At 31.8% G+C, this 25,369-nt stretch overlaps 1 protein-coding gene across 2 annotated transcripts in view; it reads left to right on the top strand.

Moving 5' to 3' along the window:
* Positions 1–23,513, top strand: part of LOC125065626 (guanine nucleotide-binding protein subunit gamma-e) — a 40,188-nt gene extending 16,675 nt beyond the window's left edge. For both annotated transcript variants that reach the window (XM_047673356.1, XM_047673357.1), the window contains exons 3-4: positions 1,613–1,735; positions 20,386–23,513. In XM_047673356.1, coding sequence (XP_047529312.1) covers positions 1,623–1,735; positions 20,386–20,491 — 219 coding nt within the window. In that variant the 5' untranslated portion in view covers positions 1,613–1,622 and the 3' untranslated portion in view covers positions 20,492–23,513. The remainder of the gene's footprint in view (positions 1–1,612; positions 1,736–20,385) is intronic.
* The last annotated feature ends 1,856 nt before the right edge of the window (positions 23,514–25,369 follow it).

A 25,369-nucleotide genomic window follows, 5' to 3' on the forward strand; every position in this document is an offset into this window, starting at 1 on the left:
ATTTTCGAAGATATTGCAGATTTAAAACGTAGCGACATAGCAGTTTGTATTGTTCAACGACAGAAAAACTATGAACGTTATAAGACATTTTGTAGTTTATGTGAAGTATGTAGTAGCGAAGCCGGGGCGGGTCGCTAATTATGTACATTTATTAATGTTAACAATTTATTTGCATTTATGAATCGGCAAAGTTAAAAGATCAAGTATAAATCATATAATGTTTTAATGTGATATGTTTTATATTTAGACTTTATTGTGATAGCGTTTGCCTTAATCTTGAGGCTTGTTCGTAAGACCATTTATGACGACGTTCGGATACAATACCCAAAACGCTCAAATTTAAAAAACATTTAAAATCATTTTTTAAAAGATGTAGATACTCGCTGGAAATTTAACTAATGTATTATATATAAACCCTTATTATAAATAAGATTTTTGTTTTAGATTTATTAATCGATTAGAATATAAATTAAATATATATGAATCTGATCATGTGTCAAAATTATCTTTAAATATGAGAGTGTGATACCTCCAACAATTACGTCGTTCGAACCCGGCATCTCACTATATAGTCATATAAATTACCCACTAGACTATCGGGTAAATGAAACAAAGAAATTAATTTGAATACCTATTTATACAAATAGTTTTCACTTGTGTTAAGTAATTAAAATTATGTTCATATATAACATATTTGTTTCCGCCCCTGGCTTTGCCCGCGTATGAAAGAGGTCAGTCTCGATACTTCAATTTTGTACCCCTGAATTACGTGTATACAATATTCCATCATAATCGGTTGAGTAGCTATCACGTGAAAGCGTAACAAACAATAATCCGTCACATTTATAATATTAGTTACGGTTTATTTATTATTTAATTACGAAACAATTGTTGAAAATATTAATATAGATATATTCAGCACACGTCTTTGCGTCGTACGATGCATATTCAAAGTGCTGACACACTTGAACAACAGACTATTGCATAGCTGAGATGACGCGCAAAAGTCGCTTTTGTCATAAACCCATAGCGACTACAAAAGCTCTGTCGATTTTGACAGATGGTCCTCAGACATCCGCACGAGATGAAGAATAATGGGATACAAAACACAGCCGACTACCGGGCATTACGTCTAATTCATTAATTTTACAAACATCACGTCAATTCAAAATATACTCTATCATTAAAGCAATTAAGCTCAATTTATATTTCCGAACGCATTAACTAAATTTGCGCAAGATATCACTGTGTGTGTGGAGGGGTTGTCATAGAAACTGTTACACCATGCGCGCGCACCGCACTCACACACACTCCCTCAAAATTCTCCCCTCACAGCGAGCGAGATAGCTTACGTACATTCAATAACATAACTCTTCTATTTTTAAAATATGTACTAAATAAGATACTATAATTAATTTTCCTCATATTTTTTTAATCGTTTCAACCGCAATTTATATCAACGCATTAGTCACAAGGAAATTATAATGTAAATGTTAAATAGCTCTATTGTTTTATTTAATGTATTTCGACTTCGACTGTACGCAACGCCGCTTACATAGACGGCAATACGTATACACGTCACTAACCTGTGTGTGGGTGTTTTATACCACAGATTCTGCGCGATGGATCCCAGTATTCTCGCAGCCATGGACAAAGAGGCACTGAAAAAGCAGATTGAAAACATGAAGTACCAGGCCTCCATGGAACGCTGGCCGCTATCGAAAAGCATTGCAGCGTGAGTAGAAACCATTCTTATTTTAAAAATCGAAGTCGCGTAGTGACGTCATTATCGTGAAGTGCTAAATAATTAGGACGTTTGGCCGGGAGTGGTTGGATGTGTGTGCACGCGAAATCGGCGCTTTTATTATAACATGTATGGTATATTATCGCGTGACGCGTGTAAGGCGTTCGTCTCTATTGGTATCGTTGTTTAAGGGGTCATTTTGAATGATTTGATGAGGTATTTTGTATGTTTACTATTTTATGGCATTATGTTGATTTAAGATCATTGTATCCTCTCTGTTCATATTTGACTAGACGTGTTCTATTTCTGCGTTATTTTATTATAAGTAATTGTCTTTAATTTTATTTTGTATATTACCTATTAAATAGTAACTCGGTGGTTATTATTATTTTTGTGTATTTTAGACCAGATTACTAGATATATTTTTCAATAATTTTCAAACGTATTGTTCGAAATTACTAGAACCGTAAATTGAAACGCAACGCATTTTTACAACGTTGTAAGAAAACTCTTTGTTATCGCTTACGTTAAAAAAAAAAAAAACACAATTTGTACGTACGTTCTATTTTCAAATCTTATTAAATCGTTAAAAGTGATATCGATTTGTGATAAACTAATCAACATCACTGCGAACTATTCTTACTGTGTTTATTATCGTTAAAAATACCATTGTGATTTACGATAAATATTCTCTTATATGAATGAATTCGTGGGAACATAGCAAATATAATTATAGCTCCTGTTACTCTACTAAATAGAACCAGTATATATTTTGTGGTGCAATGTGTATTTTTCAACAGTATCCCAATAAACGTATAAAACTGGCATTGTTGGTGAATTTAAAAATAATTGTACATTGTATATGTGCTAAAAGTAAATACATTCTGATAAGTAAGTAGTAGTGAGATACAGAAAAGATCTCATCTAGGTTATGTCTTATATTAAAAATTGTTAGCAATTGTGAAATTAAATTAAGCCTGTGTTTTTCTCTTTTATGAAGCGCTGGCAGTATTTGCTTTGACTATCGATTCAAATAAAAATAAAAAAAATTAATAATAGCAAAGTCAGTCATATAATTTTTTGGCCACAACTGCGATGATGATCATTTAAAACAATATGTTTATCTTTATATATCGACTAGCGACGCGCCCGTCTTCGCACGGGGAATTTATTAATTAAGAAATTGATATAATATAGATTATAAATATCAATATAGCTTTCTACCATTGAAATATTTACTAGAATTGTATCATTAGCTTCTGAGATTACATTCTACATACAAACAAACAAATATCCTCTTTATAAGATAAATATATATTGACGTAATTAGATATTTAAACGAAATATTTCTAAAGAATATTCGTTAAGAGATCGCGTATGTATAATTTGAATAATAATAATAATAGGTCTAATAAATATATCACTTTGAAGCATTATTCATCTTTTTGATCTTAAACGCTTTAGGCGTGTAAAACATACTTCAAAATTGCTCTCAGCTATCTTACAGGTAGTATAGTTAGATATTAGTGTAGTAGTATTAAACGATACAAAATTCACTTTTAAATGATTATTTTTACTGCTGATGAACTGACATGGCTCAGTGGTTAGAAAACGTGATATTGTACTGATAATTTCGGGTTCATACCCACGCTTGAAGTACTGATTTTTTAATAATAGAAAACATTTTTATTTGTTTGTGGGCTTTGCACAAGTCCGTCTGTGTAAGGTAACACTCAGTCATCATTGGTTTCGAAGGACATTGTCGTATTAAAGATGTAAGGAATGGTTAATATTTCTTACAGCGCCAATGTTGTGACCACTTACCATCATGGCGTACCATCATTTTACCGTCCCAATATTACATTAAAAATACTCTCCCATGTCCATGACATACGATCACTAGATGCGACACAATGAGTATATCTGTAACAAAACAAGTTCTGCCATTTAACTCTACTCTCCAAACCTCTTCTAGAGGATAGCAGATCTTAGCCCCAGGAGGTATATTTACAGGTTATTATATTATTAAGTAAGTGATATAAATCTGTCTCCGTTTGTTGTTATTTCACGGATCAATAGAGCAATAGATTGAAATGATTCAATAAGGTCTTATTTATAAGCGATTAGTTTTATTTTTGGTCACTGACTTTTAATATTGTTCAAGAAATTCACTCGTCGATTTATCTAACTACTGAGTAACTATTGAGTTACTCGAAACTCACCACGGAACACGATCGTGAAACAAAAATTGATATGCGTTGTTGACTCTAATAGTTAAAACATTTAAAGGATATAAGGATCAGGGTACACGGTAACACTGATTCTATGGCACATAGCATTTAATACGAGAATAACAATATTTTTAATGAATTGACTCTAATTTTCGAAATAAAGGCAATCAAATTATTCATTATTCATAAAATTTCAATTTTAAGTAGAAGGAGATTCTTTTTGAAGCACTTTTTTTCAAAATAAGAAAATGATTTTAAACAAAGCAAGTGGTCTAAATGTAACAAAGAATAATTAAACATAAAAAATAAAAATATATTAATAAGAGATAAGGAAACATTCGTTTCAGTCTTGCAGCAATAATTAAAAACAGAATAAAATTGAACATAAATAAATTAAATAGAGTTGTACATTAATTTCAATAACGGTTACATTTCAAACATATAGAGGTGAGCCAGTGTAACTACAGGCACAAGGGACATAACATCTTAGTTATCAAGGTGACGTTTTGACCATGTAATGCATTGTTATTACTTCATACAATGCAAATGTCTATGGGCGATATTGGCCATCAAAATACTACCTGATTACATAATAATGTTAACCCTTTATTTTGCCTGGTTGATGGTTGGTGATGGCGTATTGGCGAAGTAAGTGATGGTTAATATTTCTAATAGCGCCAATGTCTATGTGGCCCACTTGACAGTCAGCCTACCTATTACATAAAAAAAGAATATTGGCTATAGGAAGAAAGACTACCGAATTTCCTTATATGAAATTAATCACATAAGATTAGTATTGATTTATGATTATATGTTATGGTATTAATAATGATAACTATGTCAATATGATGAACCATTGTTTAAGTAACTATATATATTTTCAGTTACTAAGTAGTAACATATATTAACTCTTATTCACTACGCTTATTATGAGAACTATAATATCTAAATGAAAATGCTTGAAGCTCAACCGCACGTGTTGACTATTGTGATTGTATCATAGTAATTACTTACGGGAAGAATATCAATCCAGAGTGACATATACTGACAAAATAACTATCACTATAACTCTAATATCGAGATTTCCAACTACAAAACACTCATATGTGTTTGATTGAAAATAATATGTACTTATTTAGAAACCGAAGTTTTTGATATATTAAGTTAGTATCGCTAATCAATATATCTGTAGAATTCCTAGTGCTGGACCAAAGTGGAGTAATTCCCAGTATTATATACATACATAATACCCACCAGTATAATTTTATAGGTTATATTTTTAAATACATAGTAATACTGCTGGATCATGATCTATTGAAAGAGATTTTCATTACAATATTTAGGATATTGGTCAAGAAGGTGGTGATCTAAACGGTATTAGGTTGCAGGTACTGTTAACTTGAGACCCAAAAACATTATCGCTGTAAGAAAATTTAAGTATTCTTCACCTGTTCAATGCGCCAGCAACCTTGGGAACCAAGCTGTTATACTCACTCACTTCCTTCAAACCAGAATACAAATATAGAAAGTATTGCTGATGCTCGGCAAAATATAGGATGGATGGGTCGTACATACCCAGACAAGAACTTCTTCCAGTCAAGTCAAATTTGTCGTTTCATCCGAGTATGACATACATCCTTCTCGCTTAGGATTTCGCAATTCTACCTTATAAAAAATGTTCCTTGCCGCACTTAAAACTGTTTTGTGAATTCGTCTGCTTAAAATTTGATTTAATGTCTGTTTCATACAGTATACCAAATAAGAGACGTTTATGGTCACCACTCCGCTGTTTAGAGCAATCGCATGGAGTTATATAGCATAATGGCTACGAATATACCCACGAATGAATAGTTTATAGCCGAAGGTTATAAGCTTCTTCAATGACTGGGCTATCTAATGCATATCATTTCTGAAATCGAACTGATGTCTCATCTCCATCTTTGTTATATAAACTTGGATTCTTCTTTCATTATTTCAGGGTTTATGGGCTTAGGTATTGCTATAGTAGGGCTATTGTAGTAGGACTTACTTTCCTGATTTTGTAAAGAAATATTTTTATGAATTTACTTTGGAAGTTTTAGATTTTTTGTGGTTTAATCTTTTGCTGTAATTGAAACACAATAAACAACGAAACACTAATAATTCATTTGAATACAGATTGAGAAGTCATTACGGAATTCGTTCATTTGAGACAATTGAATATTTAAAATAAGCATTTAGATTGAACGATAAACTCGTTACTGAAATACGCAATAACAAATAATTAATATCACTCTACAATTATTTTCATAAAAAAAACATGTAACTTACTTTTTTATAAGTGAGGTTTTTTCATCGTGGATCGTCTCAATAGAATCTCATTACCGAAACAGTACCACGACAGCGCTTGACATTATTTTATTAATTAGTGGAATAAAAATGTTTGTGAAGCGAAATTTCAACGAACCGAAATTGAGGAAGAAATATAGCCATTGTTTAAAATTTCCTTATTTCGTTTAGTAGATTCGTATTCCTTACTAATGGTAGATCTACAAGGCGTAATTCAAAAGCGTCTTTATAAATTACTTGTTTTTAGTTTCGAAGTTAATTCAATTAAAATAAAAAAAATAAGGAATATCTGTAAGGTTACATGAAAATATCAGTTTTTGTATAATAGCCCATTACCACTGAATAAAGTCTGGTGAAACCGTAATTAAAATAATTATAATACAACACTATTCCCCTTAAATAATTATGTTCACTTAAATTTTACTTACATAGCTGGTGCTAGCTAAGCTACTTTACTTGGTGGTAGGGCTTTGTGCAAGCCCGTCTGGGTAGGTACCACCCACTCATCAGATATTCTACTGCCAAATAACAGTACACTGTATTGTTGTGTTCCGGTTAGAAAGGTGAGTGAGCCAGTGTAATCACAGGCACAAGGGACATAACATCTTAGTTCCCAAGGTTGGTGGCGCATAGGTAATGTAACGAATGGTTAATATTTTTTACAGCGCCTTTGTCTATGGGCGGTGGTGACCACTTACCACCAGGTGGCCCATATGCTCGTCCGCCAACCAATGCCATAAAAAAAAGCTACACAACAGGTTCAAATCAAAAATCAAAACGGCATTTCTTTGTAAATCCATTATGAAAATCATACATTATTCAAGCTCTATATCAATGATATTACGTCAATTCGATGTCAAATGTTGTATTAGACTTTTGTTCTCTTGTAGTTGGAATAGGCTTTACAAAAATTATTCCTCATGGGTATCCGAAATATATGAAATATACTATAAAGAGGGCGTCACATAAACGCATAATATTATCGTAGTATCATTGTGTTTCATACGAATTTCTTCAACAAAATAATCACAGAGAACAAATATAGACTAAAAATTTACTTTATTCAAACAAGATTATATATTATTTAGATATATAGCCACACACACACACACACACACTCCACATTTGATGTATATATTCATAGAAATCTGTAACGATAATTCTATTTTGCTACTCAGAATTATATCATTTATTGCAAACAAAAAAAAATCTAAAGGCACTAAGCCACTGTTATATTTGACTCCATTCCACAAAAAAGTCGCTGTATTCTTAAATTAAATTTTCAACGGAACCATTATTATTAATAAAATATATATTTTCTAGCTGTTTGAGGTAATACGGAAACATTTCGATGTCTCTCAATTATATCCTAAGATCTTACTATCTTGTATCCTGTAAATGTGAAGCATTATATAATGTATAATAACCTTGAAACAAAGGGTTTAACCTTAACATTCATCAACTATGAAGAAAGTTTGGCTATAAAACCTAAAAATTATTTCCAATATAACACTATTCACGTAAGACTTAAAAGAACGGCTTTACCTATTTTTTTCTGCATGTAAGTGAAGAGAAATAGAAATGAGCTAGACAGATGTCATTGAACTATCTCTTATCAACCCAACGACTATAATACGACTATTTTCTCAATCATTTTTAAGTTGTCATTGACAGTCGAAAAACTTATTCGGTGGTAGGGTTTTGCGCACGTGTAGGTATTAACCACTCATAAGATATTACACCAATGTCAATACGCTGTATTGTTGTGTTTCCGTTTGAAGGATGAATAAGCCAGTGTAACTATAAGTACAAGAGACAACATCTTAACTCCCAAGATTGGAAGATTGGCTTTGTAGGGAATAGTTAATATTTCCTATAAAATCGATTTCTATAGATGATGACCACTTACCATCAGATTGCCCATTTGCCCATATGTACCTGCTTATATTGTAAAAAAAATCCCACGACGAAATTACCATTGTTAGCAGTAACATTCTGTATGGCCCACATGGTGTAGATCATATCTATACTATGGACGTATGACAGGACATAATTTAAATGTAAACATAGTAAGTCTATGAATTTGATCGTCGAAACATACGTATGTACGTGTAACGAAACGGATAATGGCTCGATTAGCGATATAAAAGTTGCAGATTAAATCCTGAACCCTTGGGATTCGGACTGTTATCGTCCCTCTAGCACGACCTTTATGCTTAATTGAAGTTGTAAAAATAAGTATTAGCAATTTATCTCAAAGGGCTTTGCTTTATTCCATTAAACTGCAAATATATGTACTTTACTTTTACTTTATTGTACACCACACAGAGTAAATAAATAAATACAACGTAGATCCATAGAGCCTTAATAAAAGACGCGTACAATTTTGGCGACCTTATCGCTACACAGCGATCCCTTCCACACAACCAACGGTGAAGTTTAGGATAGCTCATAAAACTAATAAATAAATGTAAATATATAGAATACACAAATTATATATTAATAAATAAAAAATATTATCAATACATATAAAATACAAGTATATAATCTAATACAGATTATATACAATAAGAGCGAATTTATACAATATATCCTCAAACATAACAAGGAAAATAAAAAAAATACAAAAAAAAAAAAAACAAGTAACAGAAATACTTTAAACCCATTCTAGAATATGTACAAGTGACATATGAGTTCACTAAATTTCATATCAGAAGCATTGGTATCAATAGGAATATGGAATTCCTAGCACTGTGTACCAACATTAGAGCATGTGGGAAGCATTTTGAACACAACATATAACAAATCAAAACAATGCTATATTTAAAAAAAAATCGAGGAAAATAAATCTTCGTTGTATTATGAAATTATAATGTAAGTAATTATCCTATTATTATTTTCCTGTTTGAACGTTTGTTTATTATACAATTACTGATCTGTGACATTTAATATAATTACAAAATACTTACAGTTTTACGTTCGTTTGTTTATTTATTATAATTACTCGGTGGTTAGGTACCATCCACTCATCAGATATTCTACCGCCACAGCGTTACCCATTATCGTTGTTATCCGGTTTGAAGAATGAGTGAGTTCTTAGTTCCCAAGGTTGGTGACATTTTGGCGATGTAAGGAATTGTTAATATTTCATACAGCACAATTGTCTATAGGGGATGGTGGCCACTTTTCGTGAGCTCGTCTATTTGCTCATCCAACTACGATTATCATAAAATGTCATACAGGCCTTGTAATAATCATACAGGCCTTTAGTACCTTTAGTATTATTTTTAATCCTACATGGTGTAAAACAAAGTCGCTTCCCGCCATCGTACGTTTAGATATTTTAAAATACGAAACCGATTTCAATGTGGTTTTTTATCAATAAAGAGAGTGATTCAAGAGAAAGGTTTATAAATGTAAGGTATGTTCATATTATCGTTGAGAAAAGCCGTGATACCAACTTTCCTAGCCAGAAATATCAAGAATTTTCTTTGTATATTTGATCTTCAATCTAAACGCAAACATAAACCTTGACCGCGTGAAGTCGGGGTATGTAGCTAGTTTGTAATGCGATTAAAAAAACACTATGGCGCTTGTCAATAAAGTCTTAATATTCCTAAAACAATTTCATAATTTTCATTGCTGTTCCATTACCGGATGAAAATAAATTATAGTCTTTACATTTTTAGGTTTAAGTTGGATCAGTCGTATATATGTTCATTCTCAACCCTTTTTTTATCAACAAGACCCTTGTCATGGTTTACGACTTTAGGGTTAAAGAGCGAAGTTGAGGTCGCAGATATGTCATACACAGACGGACTAAATGCTTTTAGGTAGTTTAATATTTCGTTACATTCGTATGTTTCTACGAAATGTTTTAGCTAGAGGAAGCAGGAGATTTTGGATATTACAAGGATTATTATAACTTGACCTGATGCTACGAGTATTAATTTAATTTAATTGTGCTACTCAATTTAGCAACTCTCAGATAAGCGAATATTTTGTAATTTTGGACACACTTTATGATTTTAACGAAATCCAATGGTTTTTGCGTGTATTATTTTCGAATTACGAAAACACGAAAGGAAAATAACAGTATTTATAAGTATATTCAATAAATGATATTCTTTATTTAAGTAGGATCATAAAAGCACTTTTGAATCGTCATGTTACAGTTTTCAATTAAAAATAAAGCTCCCTCTGACTCGAAAAGTAGATTCTACCGAGAAGAACTGCAAGGAACTCATTAGTTACTCGTCACCACCATTTTAATTACAGAGTATGTCTTATTCTTGCTCATTGAAGTTATCCATACTATTGTCTTTGTTCATCATATTGTTTGATCTCATAAATCTATTGAAGAGAGTTTCGTGACCTAAATGACAATATTTTTGCCGTATGTGATCCAAAAATATGACAAGAGTAATGGTACTTTGGACTCAGTATTAGTTAAGTGTTCCTCGGTTAACCACTAAATCGTACTAGAGTAGCTTGGCTGAATTAGCTCAAATCTCCTACCCCAGAAGATAGTCTTAGCCAAGAAGTGGGACTTTTATAGAATAAGAATAGAACAATCTTTTATTTGTAAACAAACCACAACATAGTACTCCCCTGTGGTGGGTTTACAAATACAAGAAATAAACACAAAACAAAACAATAACTCAAATGATTTAATAAGAAATAATAATAAAAACACGTCATACTAAAAAAGCACCAAAATCATACAAAACAACGAGTAACTACATACACAGTACAGAGGTTTGATTTCTAAACGGAAGACCACTCAGCCCTAGTCAAGGTCATGACCCCGACACTGATTTCAATGGTCCGAGTGCGTAAAAACGTCCAGACTTCAGTGCCATTATGACTCACAAAGAATAATTAAATCAGAATAAATTAAATTAATTCTACAATACACAAGTATTATATATTTACACGAATACGTCAATCGTATTACTGGTACTGATAAAAAGTTCGGAACGATCATTTTTTGGCTGTTTATTGAAATTTTTTCTTTACCACAAGTTCGAGTACGATGTTCGAGACAGGAATTCTTCCCTTTGTCTAGAATGTTGGGATGGGCGGACAATTTAGTTAGAAGATAGGACGCAGCTGCCGATTCATACATAACTTTATACACACTACAGATTTCGCTTCGCATCGTAAAGTATTTCCTTCGGGACATATTACTTTGTTTAGCCTGGAGGAACTTCTAATGTTTTTCATTGTTTGTTTAATATTAACATAACTTTGCTATTATGAAGGCTATTTGATATAAATGATGTAGTTTGAGAATTTAATTTGAGAGATAGTTAATTTACATTAGGTTCAATGAAAACTATTGGTTTGTTCCTTAAATGATTTTTAGTAGATTTTTAGTGCTTCGGTCAGCACCTGAATTGTTGTTCCAGTGCGTTATGAGAAATAGAATAAATAATGCTCTTGTTACACATTTTCGCCCTATAATATCTACCTCAAATTAATCTCCTCTACATTTAGAAGAGTCACCATAACCGAAAACAATCTGCACACCATTATCAAGATAAGTCTAGTAATATATTATTCGTCGGAAACTCACACTGTCAGGGTAATAACACTGTTCTATTAACGAAAACAAATCTGTATTATTTCACTGCTCGGCAACAGCCTTTCCTCTTAATTCACTCCACTACAAGTTGGTGGATAAAATGTGACAGTTTTAATGAAAACCAACTATAATAAATATATGGTTGTTAATCTGATGTGATGATCGGTCAGACATATCAGAAAATCGTCTATATTGAGGCATGTATCATTTACACCGAAATGATTTATTTATTTGATTTAATAGATGTAAAATGGTGATAGATTGGAAAATCTTACCAAACGTGTATGCTTTGCGTTAAATATAAGTTGATTTTAGTCAAAGGCGATGTTATCATCAGAGGATGCTTGGTAATCGATAAACATACAAAGGATATTTGGGTTGATGGTCACAAAGGCGTAATTTCAACGCCACATACCATCTCAGAACTCAGAGCATAGCTTCCAAGATTACAAATATCTCTCAATTGATTTATCATTTACTTGTAATTAAAAGTGTTAAAGAAATTTAACTCATAAATGCTTACAATCATTATCAAACACTGTTTTACATAAGAATAGAATGAAAATAAATAAAACCATTATATTCGGTTAAAATATTCCTAACTTTAGAGTGTGTGCAAAATTATATAATTTCGTTATTATTAAGGGGCAGCCTCTTTTTAAGAATCCGATCCGACTCCGCTGTCCGTCCGTCCATTCGTCCGTCTGTCCGTCTGTCACCAGGATTTATTTCATGAACCGTGATAGTTAGACGCTTGAAATTTTCATTGACGAAGTATTTCTATTGCCGCATTAACAACTAATACAAAACAAACAGAATAAAATAAATATTTAAGGGGACTTCCATATAACAGACATGACTTTTTTTCCGATTTTATGGTACGAAATCCTTCGTGCGCGAATCCTACTCTACTTGGGGTTTTTTTTAATTAATGAATTTGACCGATAAATCTCACACTGCTAAACTAAAAGCTTCTCTTCTTTTGAGGAGAGGGCTTTAGGGAAAATTTCATTAAGCTGCTTCAACGCGGATTAGATACATATCTGGAATATTTTCACCTCTACATTTTCCCACATCACGTGATAAATTATGATCAAAAATACGGCTCAGTGCCTGTCCGGGTTTGAACCCATGATTATCAATTTAGATTCAAGTGTTCTGGCCATTGTTCTAATCTCGGCTTGTTATGGCATTAAGTGTAACGTAAGTGTTTTAGCCTACTTATTACTTAAAGGCCGGCTTCGCACCAGCAAGACCCCAGATTTGGAGATGTTCATACCATAAAAAAACCACTTATAAACGTTTTGGAATCTAAGAATCAGTAATATTGACCATAAATGATAATCAAAATCATTTATTAATGTATGTTTTTTTTTATGATGTCGGTAGGCGGACATGCAAATGGGCCACCTAAAGGTAAATGTTCACCACCGCCCATGGACAATGACGCTGTAAAAAATATTAACCATTCCTTACATCATCAATACGCCACCAACCTTGGGAACTAGGATGTTATGACCCTTGTGTCTGTAGTGATCCTGGTTCACTCAAACCGGAACACTACAATACTGAGTACTGCTGTTTGGCGAGAGAATATTTGATGAGTGGGTGGTATCTACCCAGACGGGCTTGCACAAAGCCCTACCACCAAGTTAAATCTGCGAATTACAAATCAGCTTTTAAATCGATATGAAGCTAATTATTTGTTTGTAAACTACATACAACTAATTATTATAGGATAATAAATAATAGTTATATTTATTTCGTATCAAAGTTTACACGATAAGTAAATGCCAGTTCCAGTTACTATGTATGTATAATAATCTCACTTCTTTCACTTTTGATCATATCGTCCTTTACGATCATTGAAACAATTTTATTGGTACTTCTAGCGTGTTTCTTAATCTTCTGGAAAGTTTGTTATATTATTACAAGCTGACTAATATATAAAAACAACTTGCCAAGATAACTAATACACACGGTGTACAGTAAGCTAGTCTTTATTACTGTATGTTTATTATACTTATAGTATATTCTTCGACGCCATCTTAGCATAAAAGAGGCCAAAATTCGTACATTTATCAAGGAACTTGAACCCTTATCTTGTATATAACAAGATACGTTTTTAATCATAGCCTTTCTCCTCTTTAAACCTTTTCGTGTCACGTTCCAAGACCAAGATGATCACCGATCCATAGTCTTTCGAATGTCAATTTAGAATATCCAATCACTTGAGTCTAGTGACAATTTTGGAGCAATGGTTACTGTTGCATTTACCGAGTTTGACGTCATGACAAATTACCGTAAAAATATAAATTTAAATAATAATACACAATTCTTTGGACTCGATGCTTTTATTTTAAATTAAAACAAAATACGATCCATGATCACTACTCTGAACTTCCATCAATTTGATAACAATGGAAAGAGTAAAATCACCGTCCATAAATTTGCCATTACTGGATGAAAAATCCTCTTAAAGAGATTGTTTGGAATTATTCCACTGGCTGGTGGCTTTCATCAAGCCTATTTGGGCAAGAGACGTAACATGTAAATCACCAAGTTTTGTGATGCACTGACGATGTTGGGAATGATTAAAAATTCTTACGGCGCCAATGTTTAGGGTCGTGACCGTTTACCCTAATGTAGACAATTCACTAATTCACTACCACGTTAAATAACAGGACTTCACTACCAAGTCACTGTAATTTAAATTGCATTACTTTATCCTAGAGATGCGGGTTTCCTCACCTCTGGCCTTACTTCACCGCTAAGCTCAAGACGAATTATAAACACAAATATGTTTTGTATGATGACTCAGTGGTTCTTGGTTGATTTGAACCAAAATAAAAATATACATTATTCAAGTAGGCTTTTACAAAGACTTTTGAATCGTAAGCAGAAGAACCGGCAAGAATCTCTGTAGTTACTCTTTTCCAATATTTGAATCTACAGTCTTCGTTTTCTATCACTTGACAGCTAAATGCCAAAGTCGAGTTAATAATAACAGTTTTTTATTAATCATCTCCACCTGACAATGTAAACAGATCAGCGTGGTTTTATGGTGTTTTTATTGAATTTTCGCAATCCAATTCCATTATTTACCCTAAATCAACTTCAGAATAAAGTTGAGTTACACAGGGCTCAATTTAATTTTCAATTTGAAGCCACATTTCCGTAAATTCGAGCCCCTTGGGGTGTCGTTACCACGATAAAAACAAGTTCACGGTTGGTTGAACGGGAGATATACGATATTATTGCTTTGATTAAAATAAATCTTTATATATTAAACGTGTGATCAATATTTTTATACTTATAACACGTCATATGCAACTGTTTGATTCTAAATCGCCTCCAGCCTGTTTCAAATAACGAAAACATGTTTATTATTATTTTACATGAAAACATGATATATACATGTATATACTATTATACTTCTGAAAATGAAATTTAAAAAATCCCGCTGAGTTTCTTTCGCCGGTTCTTCTCAGGTCCGAGGTGTTAATTTCCGAACCAGTGGTAGATATTTTTGAGTATCAATAAGCAAGTGTAATCACTTCCATATTGAATAAAGATTTTTGACTTTGACTTTGACTAAAGGCAACTATATAAATTTATATATAAAAAAGGAAAAGACAAAACATAAACATAAATTGATATGTTTCTAAAGAATTGCAATTATGATTATTACGGTCGAATTTCACCTTCAGTTGAACACTCTTTTATTAAAGCCACGGGATAAATTATCGAATTAATAGGATTAATTTAGCCTACAACCTGGTGTGCCTCAAACTTATTATATTGTTTCAAACGCCTCCTAAATTGAATTTCCTAGGAGTCCCTGAGATGTTTCAGTAACGAGTTTGTACAAGTTATCTACGAGTATGTGTGGAAATAATTACAATTTTTTTTTTTTTAATTTACATAGAATGAGTTTCTTGCCGGTTTTTCTAGATAGAATCTACATTCATTTAATATAGTTTTGTAAAATGACGATTCAAAAGTGCTTATGAAAGCTCACTTGAATAAAGTATATTTTAAGTTAATTTTGATTTATTATGTGTTGCACAAAAATATGAAGTTTTAGTATAACACAAAGTCGTTTTCTGCTTTTGTCTTTATCTCCGTAAACTTCTTCTAAACGAATAGAAACAACAATAAACGGGATTTATACAGTTTTGTCAAAAAAACACTTATTGTACACTTACATGTCTAACGCCTTAGGAGACACAAGAAAATGCTCTAGAAAAATATACAGAATAGGCCTACAGAAATTTCTGCAAAAACATCTACGAAGGTACATTCATAATAACTATTTTTATATGTTAAAGATTAGTAAAAAACTAAAGGTTATTTGCTAAGCCATTTTTATTCAGATAAATAAATAAGTCATAGCAATAAAAATTTGACGTTCTCAGTTAAAATTACAATATTACAAATTTTTATCTAGGTTTCACAAAAAAATTACGACTCAAATTAAATTATGTAACTTAACTTTATGACGTTCATATTTCTCATTTATATAAAATGATATACTTATACTTGAATGTATCTACTTTAATATTTTGTTTTATAAACGTTCGCTTCTCTCTTTCTTTATTGAATGAATTGCTCCCTTGAGAAGCCGGGGCGGATCGCTATTATTTTATACATGTATCTATATGTCACTGCTGGACCGATTTTGATGCGTGTGTGTTGCGGTCGGATCACGGTTATTCATTAAGGAGATTATAAAAAAACTTAGTTCACTGATACGAAATCGGGACGAACATTTAGAATCAAAATATAAGTCTTAATTGTAATTACATTACATTATATTAACAGCCTGTAAATATCCCACTGCTGGGTTAAGGCCTCCCCTCCCTTTGAGGAGAAGGTTTGGATCATATTCCACCACGCTGTTCCAATACGGGTTGGTGGAATACACATGTGGCAAAATTTTGTTGAAGTTAAACACATGCAGGTTTCCTCACGATGGTTTTCCTTCACCGCCGAGCACGAGATGAATTATAAATACAAATTAAGCACATGAAGTTTTGGTGCTTGTCTCGGTTTGAACCCGAAATTATCGGTTAAGATGCATTCGTTCTAACCACTGGGCCATCTCGGCTCTTTTTAAGTGATTTTAATAAATTTTAGATACATTTAAAGTTTAAGTATAAAAGCGTTTAAATTGAAGCAATAGTTTGATGGCGGCTCAGTAAGCGTTTGTTATTATAGACCCGTCTGTGTAGCAAATTATCGATGCTTGCACAGCTGGACTTAGATTAAACAAACAAATAACAGATGGCGACACAATACAGTCAGTATCTGGTCTTTATAAATAGTTTGATAATACTAGTTCTATCTCACGGCTCCTAATAGCTAAGAATTTTTAGGTTATTTATAAAAAATAATTTGAATTTAGAATCAGAATGTTAATTTGTATCCCCTTAGATTTGTTGTCCGTGCCTTTTGTAACTTATCTTTAATTTTAATTTTTGTGTTCTCTGTATATTTTTATAAGCAAGCATTATTTGTAGCATATCACTGTTTGATTATTGGCTCATTGATTATTATAATAAATCCTTCTTCTGAAATGTCTGTCGATTATTTAATATTAATCTATACCGAGAAATAAATTTATTGAAAGCTGATACAGTCTATCTATTGGAACATTATTAACCGGACAAATCTGGTTGCAGTCCGAGATTATAATATTTTCTAGTATTTCGTTAAACGTCAAACGTCGTCGCGTTAACGTCGTGGAAAATGCATGCGTCTGGTGAAAATATGTGTATTCACCGACCCGCATTGATGCAGTATGATAGGATTGTCTCCAAGAGGAGATAAAAGAGGAGATATTTGCCTACTTGTAGTAAATTTACAGGCTGTTGAAATAAAATTCGTTGATAAAACTTGCAGAAATTTAGTAGTAAGGCTTTGTGCAAACCCGTCTGGGTAAGTACCATCCACTTATAAGATATTCTATAGCCAAACAAAAATAATTTGTAATGTTGTGTTCCGGTTTGGAGGGTGAGTTAGGGATATAGCATCTTGACAAGGTTATTGGCGCATTGGCGATGTAAGGACTGGTTAATATTTCCGAAAGTGCCAATGTCCAAGAGCGTTGATAACAACTTAACATCAGGATGCTCAATTTCTTGTCTGCCTAATTATATAATGAAAAAAAAAACCAAATCCAAAGAACAAAAGCACTATTTCATACATTTAAAAAAAGCCTTTTTCTCTTTACTTTATAACAGTCTTGCGAAGAGTCATTTGTTTCCATAAAACATTCAATCTCCTTAAAAACCTGGAGTATTCACGAAAACATTTCTTAAAAGATATCGTTCCACCCTTTCATAAATTATTCACTGTACAAAAATGTCTTCGGATTGATGTACGTTGTACCCATTACCGAGCCATTTGGAAAATTGTTCTTGTTAATCCAATTTCGTCATAAAATACTTTGGAGTGTATTGAAATACATTCCAGATAACATGCAATTATGTAAGCCGATATGGCCCAGTAGTGTAACATGTGAATTTTAACCGAAGTAGGTTCGAATTCGGAAGGACCACTCAATTTTTCGGATTAAAAAATTTCATATGTGTATTCAAGATCCTTGAATCACATGTTCAAAGACTATTACATTAGGTAAGTGATTGTATAAGCGGATATAATGAAACTATCGTACTTATTTTTAAGAATGGCATTTAATTCGAATCTTCTACTGAATATTATTATAATTAAAAGTTATTAAATTACTAATGAATACATTTTAGTTGTTATAAATGATTAATAATAGAAATAATTGTTATTATTATACATAATTACTTTTTTTTCTTGAAATTAATTTTGGCAATGATCTTTCTCTATTAGGAAGAGAATATTACTTCACTATGTTAGTGCACTAACGCGGGTTGATGATAACTTGACGAATCAGATTCGATTTAGATTCTCATGTCACATGGACAGTGCCATTCGGCTCTTATTATGTTTATTTTGTTTATATTCTGAGAAATGTTTGTTACTCTTTCATGTCTCAACTACTCGGGGATATAAAAAGGACATAAGGCTTACATATAACTACTCCTCATATTACCCCACGTCCTTACATGCAAGTAACGCGGCGGGAGTAAATTAGTATATTTTTAAAATAAAACCGAATAATATGCATAAATCCTTCTTAATGATAATTTGCCAGCGTTATTTTTTATACAATTACGATTTCAATTTTAAATTTCGAATAAAAAAGTAAATGCAATAAATTAAAAAGGTACCAGTTTTCTGCATCATTTCTTTGAAATTTAATTCTAAATAAAATGCACTCATATAGAATGGTGTGCAACAAAACCATCTCGCGTGCATCCGAGCCATATCGCGTCCGTCACGAAAAGGGCTTGAGAAATTGGCGCTAATGATATTACATCAATTTCAACGATGGAAACTACTTTTTATATTCACGTTATGAGATTCTTAAATCGATTTTACTTACGACGGGGAAAAAGACGAACGAAAAAATTACTTGTCTTTGAATTTTTTCTGTACAATAGGAAGGCAAATCGAACAATGAATGAATTAATTAATATTCACTCAGTAAAAAGTTTATTGTGTTACATACATTAATGTAACAGGTTACGAACCTACTAAGTTACTACAAAGAACTAGTACTCATGTCAGGCCAAAATTCAGTAAGCGATTATGTTATACAAAGATACAGAATTCACAAAGTTTTTTTCACTTGTAATTGCTCTCAATGGAAAGGCACCCTTTCCAAATCAGTGATAATTTTTACTTTGACTACGAATAAGTTAGTGTAATGCTACGAAATCGTTTTTAAATTTGGAACAGAATGGGCATTTTATTAAAATAAACAAACTCATTTTAAAATCGAGAAAAATATTTAAGGCGGACGTTTACATAACATTCAAAATTTAGGTGATGCCATAAATATCTTCAGCCGCCGAACTTTGCGTGGATCTTTGATGCCATTATAAAACTTATAGGACGTGATTTATTACGCAATAGAATCGATTGCTTTATTCACACGTGTAATCGCCGACATGCATTAGCACGTGGCGTATTTAGAAAATAATGGAAATATATACCACATTTACTACTTAGTATAACCATGAAGGTTAATAACTTGGTGTTAACATTCGTGCAAGCTACTTTTCGTAGGTACCGGCCACTCGCCACTTAATCTACGGCTTAACAGATCTAAGTAGTGTAGTTGTGTTTTGATTCGAACAGTAAGTGAACCAGTGACCTCAGGTTCAAGGAACATAAATTATAAGAACCGAAGAATGGTGGCGCATTGCCGATATAAGGAATGATTAATATTTATTGTAGCACGAATTTCTGTGTCCGACTTTTGACTACTTATCATCAGATTTTTAATTTGTCAGTATTATTTACTTGTAGCTTGAAATAATACTTAAAAAAAACATAAGAGATCTCAACTTGAATTCCAAATGATTATTACAAAATAACATTTTATTTTGTTTCAGGATGAGAGAATACGTAGAGGAAAACGAGAAGAATGATCCTCTCATACATGCCCCTGACAAGAAAAACAACCCTTGGGCTGAAAAAGGAAAATGCATCATCATGTAATCGTGTAATCTAAGTAAAAAATAAAAATATCACCAAAAAATTCTAAAAGACATACGTTTTGGCACGAGTAATTAGCTGGTCTGGTCCAACCATCGACTTATTGCTGGTAATGGGAAATATTATTAAACAAGAGAAATTGAAGGTTTCCGATTGATATCGAGTAAATGCAACTGCCAGACAATATGAAGAATCAAAAATAGTACCATAGTAACAAGTCCACCGGACGTACGAAGTACGCCGCGCCAAAACTGTAGAATCGTAATCCGACGTTTTCAGTACACGGTTTTTGTTCCCCAATTAAATCTAGTCCTCGTAACGCTAATATTGTAAAGAGTGTACATTTAGACTGTGCGCGAAGCAAGTATGTACTTATGAATGTTTTGTTAAAAGATTTAAAAAAAATGGTTGTAAATACGTTAAATTTTGTATTTCTAGTAAAGTAACGTTCGGTCGAATCTATCGGTAGAGGATAAAAATGAAAAGTAAATGTTGGACGAGTAAAAATTGTAAATTTAAACTTAAAAACGTATGTTCATACCGACGTATTTTACTTTCGTGTTAAATGTGATTATAATTTAATTATAAGAGCAATTCTCTTATAAATGGTCAAAATGAAAGCGAACGATTTGCGGAATCCTAGTACTTCCACGCAAAGCAAAGCAACTTCCTCTTAGAAATTTGCGTGGATCCGCTTTGGATTCTGATTTTAACCGACCGAAGTATGCTGAACTTTCTCCTGCTTCGGTTAGTTTTATAACTAACAAATTATCCGATTCCTTAAATAAGAACAAAAACTTTGACATCGCGATTTAGTTGATAAAATACGATACTTAAATGTGAAGATTCATTGAGCTCGTGAATCTTGATATTTAAATTATTATGTAATATTTAATAAAGATAATTAAAAATATAGGGTAATATCGCACATCACAACTTAACATATATTTGCTGGATCACAGAAATAAGGCTAAACTATCAGATATTATAATTAGGTATTGGCAATAAAGGAATCGTAGACGATGAATTAAAACGAAATATTAAACGTAGCGCATTGAAAAATTAATATTAAGGTAACTATCATGGATTAAAAGCAACATAATCTCGTTCGAAAACTAACGATAAGTTGATTTAGGATAATTTTTTATAAAATCAGGTACGTTCCGCGGTGCCATTATCTTGTAATGCTTCTATAAAATAAATCTTAGCGTCTTATCTTCTACGCTCCTCATTATATCTTATTATATAAGTTAATTACTTATAAATTCCTTCTTTAAAAACTCCTTTAGTATTATAGATGTTTTATTTACATATGTATTTATATAATTCATTATCCCTTCCCTGACATTTAAAATTTAGATAAATAAATCTATTGACTACAATTTTAAATCTAGCACTTGGATAGCTTAGTAATAATTCAAAATTTAAAATGAATTAAACTTTACCTTTCATGAAAATTACTCACTAACGCGTCTATCGTAGTTACCAAAATAAACTTCTTCTAAATTATATCTAAGATTATTGGATTTGAAACGCTATTAAGAATCTTTGTGATTAAAACTCTCATCTTCGTCGTTTCGGAGATATTGCAATTAATCATGAAGTATTTTAGCAAAATTAATCTCATGTAGTGCTATTAATCTATCATTCCATTAAAAAAAGGATTGCATCTAATCCTAATTTTGATTAAATAGAAAATTTAAACTAAAGCACTGTAGTTATTTATAGATTAAAATTTAAACTAAAACTTATTAAAAAAAATTCCCTTCCTCCTTACCATATCTAGACATGAACTATGATAAATCATTCTGGCTGTGAGTACTTCCCATTTATTTAGATGCTTCTCATTGTCGTTTATCCGAAAAAATGTTGCTAATACCGACAATAAAATTTAAATCACGTATTAACTTCTTGACTTCCATAACCAGTGCATAGAAGCTCATTTCGATTTCATAATATCCTTCCTAATGTTCACTATCAACGTCTATCGCTTCATCTCTTTTCAACTTATCTGAACCATATCTTTCATCTCTCTTTTCATTTATAAGTTTCATTAAAACTGTCCTCTCTTAGTCAAGAATAGTTTTTAAAATAGGAAATTAGAGCGTAATTCGTAGTTTTAGTGATAAATTAAAAGGAAAAATCAATCAAAAAGTTGTTTGTTAACTTATACGATAAAATTTGCAATTCAGAGAATTAGCCGTAGTTATAATAAAGTAAAAATGTAACGAGTTTATTTAAAATGTTCTAGATGATAAATATAAGGAATCCCATATGATATTACGCGACGACAAAGTTTTTTGTTCGAACGTATTCTGAATGAAATCCTCTTCGTTCGGACCATTTATAAGATGATTGCTTATATATTATTTGTTGAGTGTATCGTTTTTAATCTATAAATCATTTTATTTACTAAGTTTTTTTTGTTAACCTTGATTGTAAACCAAAGATTTTTTTTAATTAATATCAGACGAGTCACATGTCACTCGTCTAACTTTTGAATGGGTATTAAATACACAGTTACATTTGTTTCAGATTGTATCTTCAACAAGGACTTTCTATTTAATATTCATGTTTAATTTAAGCTAATAATTAACTTAATTGGTACTTTTTAACGGATTAATCAAAAATTTAATAACTAGATAAGATGGTATTGGAAATGATTTTTTTAGAATCAATAGGTTAAGCTATTATATGTTATTATATTAATATGTAATCAGTAATCACTGAAATAAATCAAAATCTGTAATGATCGTGTTTGCTTGTACAATACCACATTCGAAATGCTTATAATAAAATTGTAGCAATTCAGAGGTCAATTCAACCAAGTTTTTTTTCATTAGATTATATTTATTAGTAAACATAGTAAATTCTTGGCTAAAGATATTTCATGGTAACATGAAAAGAGTTGTACTTTGTATTCCCTGTGCATCATATTCAGCAATGGAAAAACGTAGGACATTATAATTATATTTACATTGGAAGCCTGTTGGTCATCTTCGAACAATAAAAAAAAACCTACAGACATGGATATTTCAGTCAGTTTGAAACGCTAATCGGATTTTCTGGCAAAAAAAAACAAACGGAATTATTTAGAACCCTATAAATATCCCTCCCTAAATACATCCAACCTATCTGATAATGTTAATTATAAATATTTTAAAGATACAAACAGTAGCAAATGTTGGTAAAAAATAATTAAAAATCTGAGCCCTTTCAATTTTAGAAGTTAAAAGGCTAGTAATGATAAGAGATGTATCTTCTTGTACAGAAAATAACAGGATTTATGCACCTAGCACCATTAATATTCAACTAACGTATTTAGTGATTTATAAAGTTAACCTTTAAATTAGGGTTTAGAATGTTATGATAAAACACAACGCAAGACGCAAAATATCGTTGTACAAATAGAAGTATTGATAAGCCAATGAGTTATACTCAAAATTGAATATAGTTTGATGCAGTAACTGATCTACAGCCGTCTCAACAACTCTTCGCATCCAATTATATTCAGCACTCATGTGAAGTGCATATACATCTGGTCATCCAAATATTTCACCTAACAACTATTTAATACGCTTCAAGTTTTATTGATTTCAAATATTTTTAGTGTCAAGTGTTTACACTTATCAAATATAAGTTTATTATTTAGTTTTATAAGAAACAGAACTTTCTTAATTAGTACTAGAAAATTAGTAAGCGATTACAGACACTAGAAAAAAGGAAGAGATTCCCTTAATTTGAACCATAGAGTTGTTTGTACATATTATGCAAGCTGTCGTTAAATTTATCAAATAAAACAAAGATACCAATCAGATTTTTTTTTCTAAAAACAGTAGCTTCAGCATTATGAATATCATTATGATAACGTACTATGACCCACCAGAAATGGGACTCCTCTTCTATTTTTGAAGGAGATGCTAGCTGAGCTGGAGCTGCGTCCACCACTTCACTTCAATGAGGTTTAATGGACAGTAATTACAATTATACTAATACCAAATACATTAGATACACAATATTCGTTACAAAATATTAGTTATTCGATTAATAATAATACTCTATTTAAAACAATCACTTAAACTGGTAGATCAGTTTCAAAATTTTCGTTGACTTAAAAGTAAACGGTCTTAATACTAAAAGATGATCAACTATTCATAAACATTGCTTATTTTGAAAATGTTTAATAAGCTGGACATTAAACATCTTGCTTATTGCAATCTATAAATTCTTCATCTCGTTCAAGAATTATCATTAGTCTCCTTATATAACGTCCAAGACATCGCTTTTTTAAGATAAATTCCCATGTTTCAATTACTATAATTAGGCTATTGTTACTTTGAAATAATCCGTTAAAGAATATAGACGAAATCTAAATAAAACCTTTAGTTTAATAACAAAAATCCTGCCTACTTTACGTTTATCCTGTTGCCCTATTTCGGTGTTATTACAGTATATTACTATTTTCAGTGGCTCGTGAATCATTCGACGAATCCCTTAAGCCGGTATTCCACCGCTCGCCCACCGGTAAGAGCCGGTTTTAGCTGGTTTGAGCCGCTTTTAACCGGCTTTCTCGGCACGTGTCTGCCTTGATTCGGTTTTATGATATTCATAGCCAAAGTGACTTTTATTTGGTAGGATTTAGCGTTTGTTTCATGTATTATACTTCTTAGTCCTTATTAATCTTATTATTATAAATGTTAGAAGCGATTAACTAGCATGTGGATTTTAAGCCAATTCCATACAACCGAATTAACTGAATGAATTTCGTAAATAAGTCTTTTTTTATTGGTAGGGTATTTTCCATGCCTGGGTAGCCTTTTCTAATACTTAGTACTTATTATTAGGTTAGTGACGCATTGGTAATGAGCAATGGTGACCACT

This window comes from Vanessa atalanta, chromosome 8 (assembly GCF_905147765.1).
Source record: "Vanessa atalanta chromosome 8, ilVanAtal1.2, whole genome shotgun sequence".
NCBI lineage: Eukaryota > Metazoa > Arthropoda > Insecta > Lepidoptera > Nymphalidae > Vanessa > Vanessa atalanta.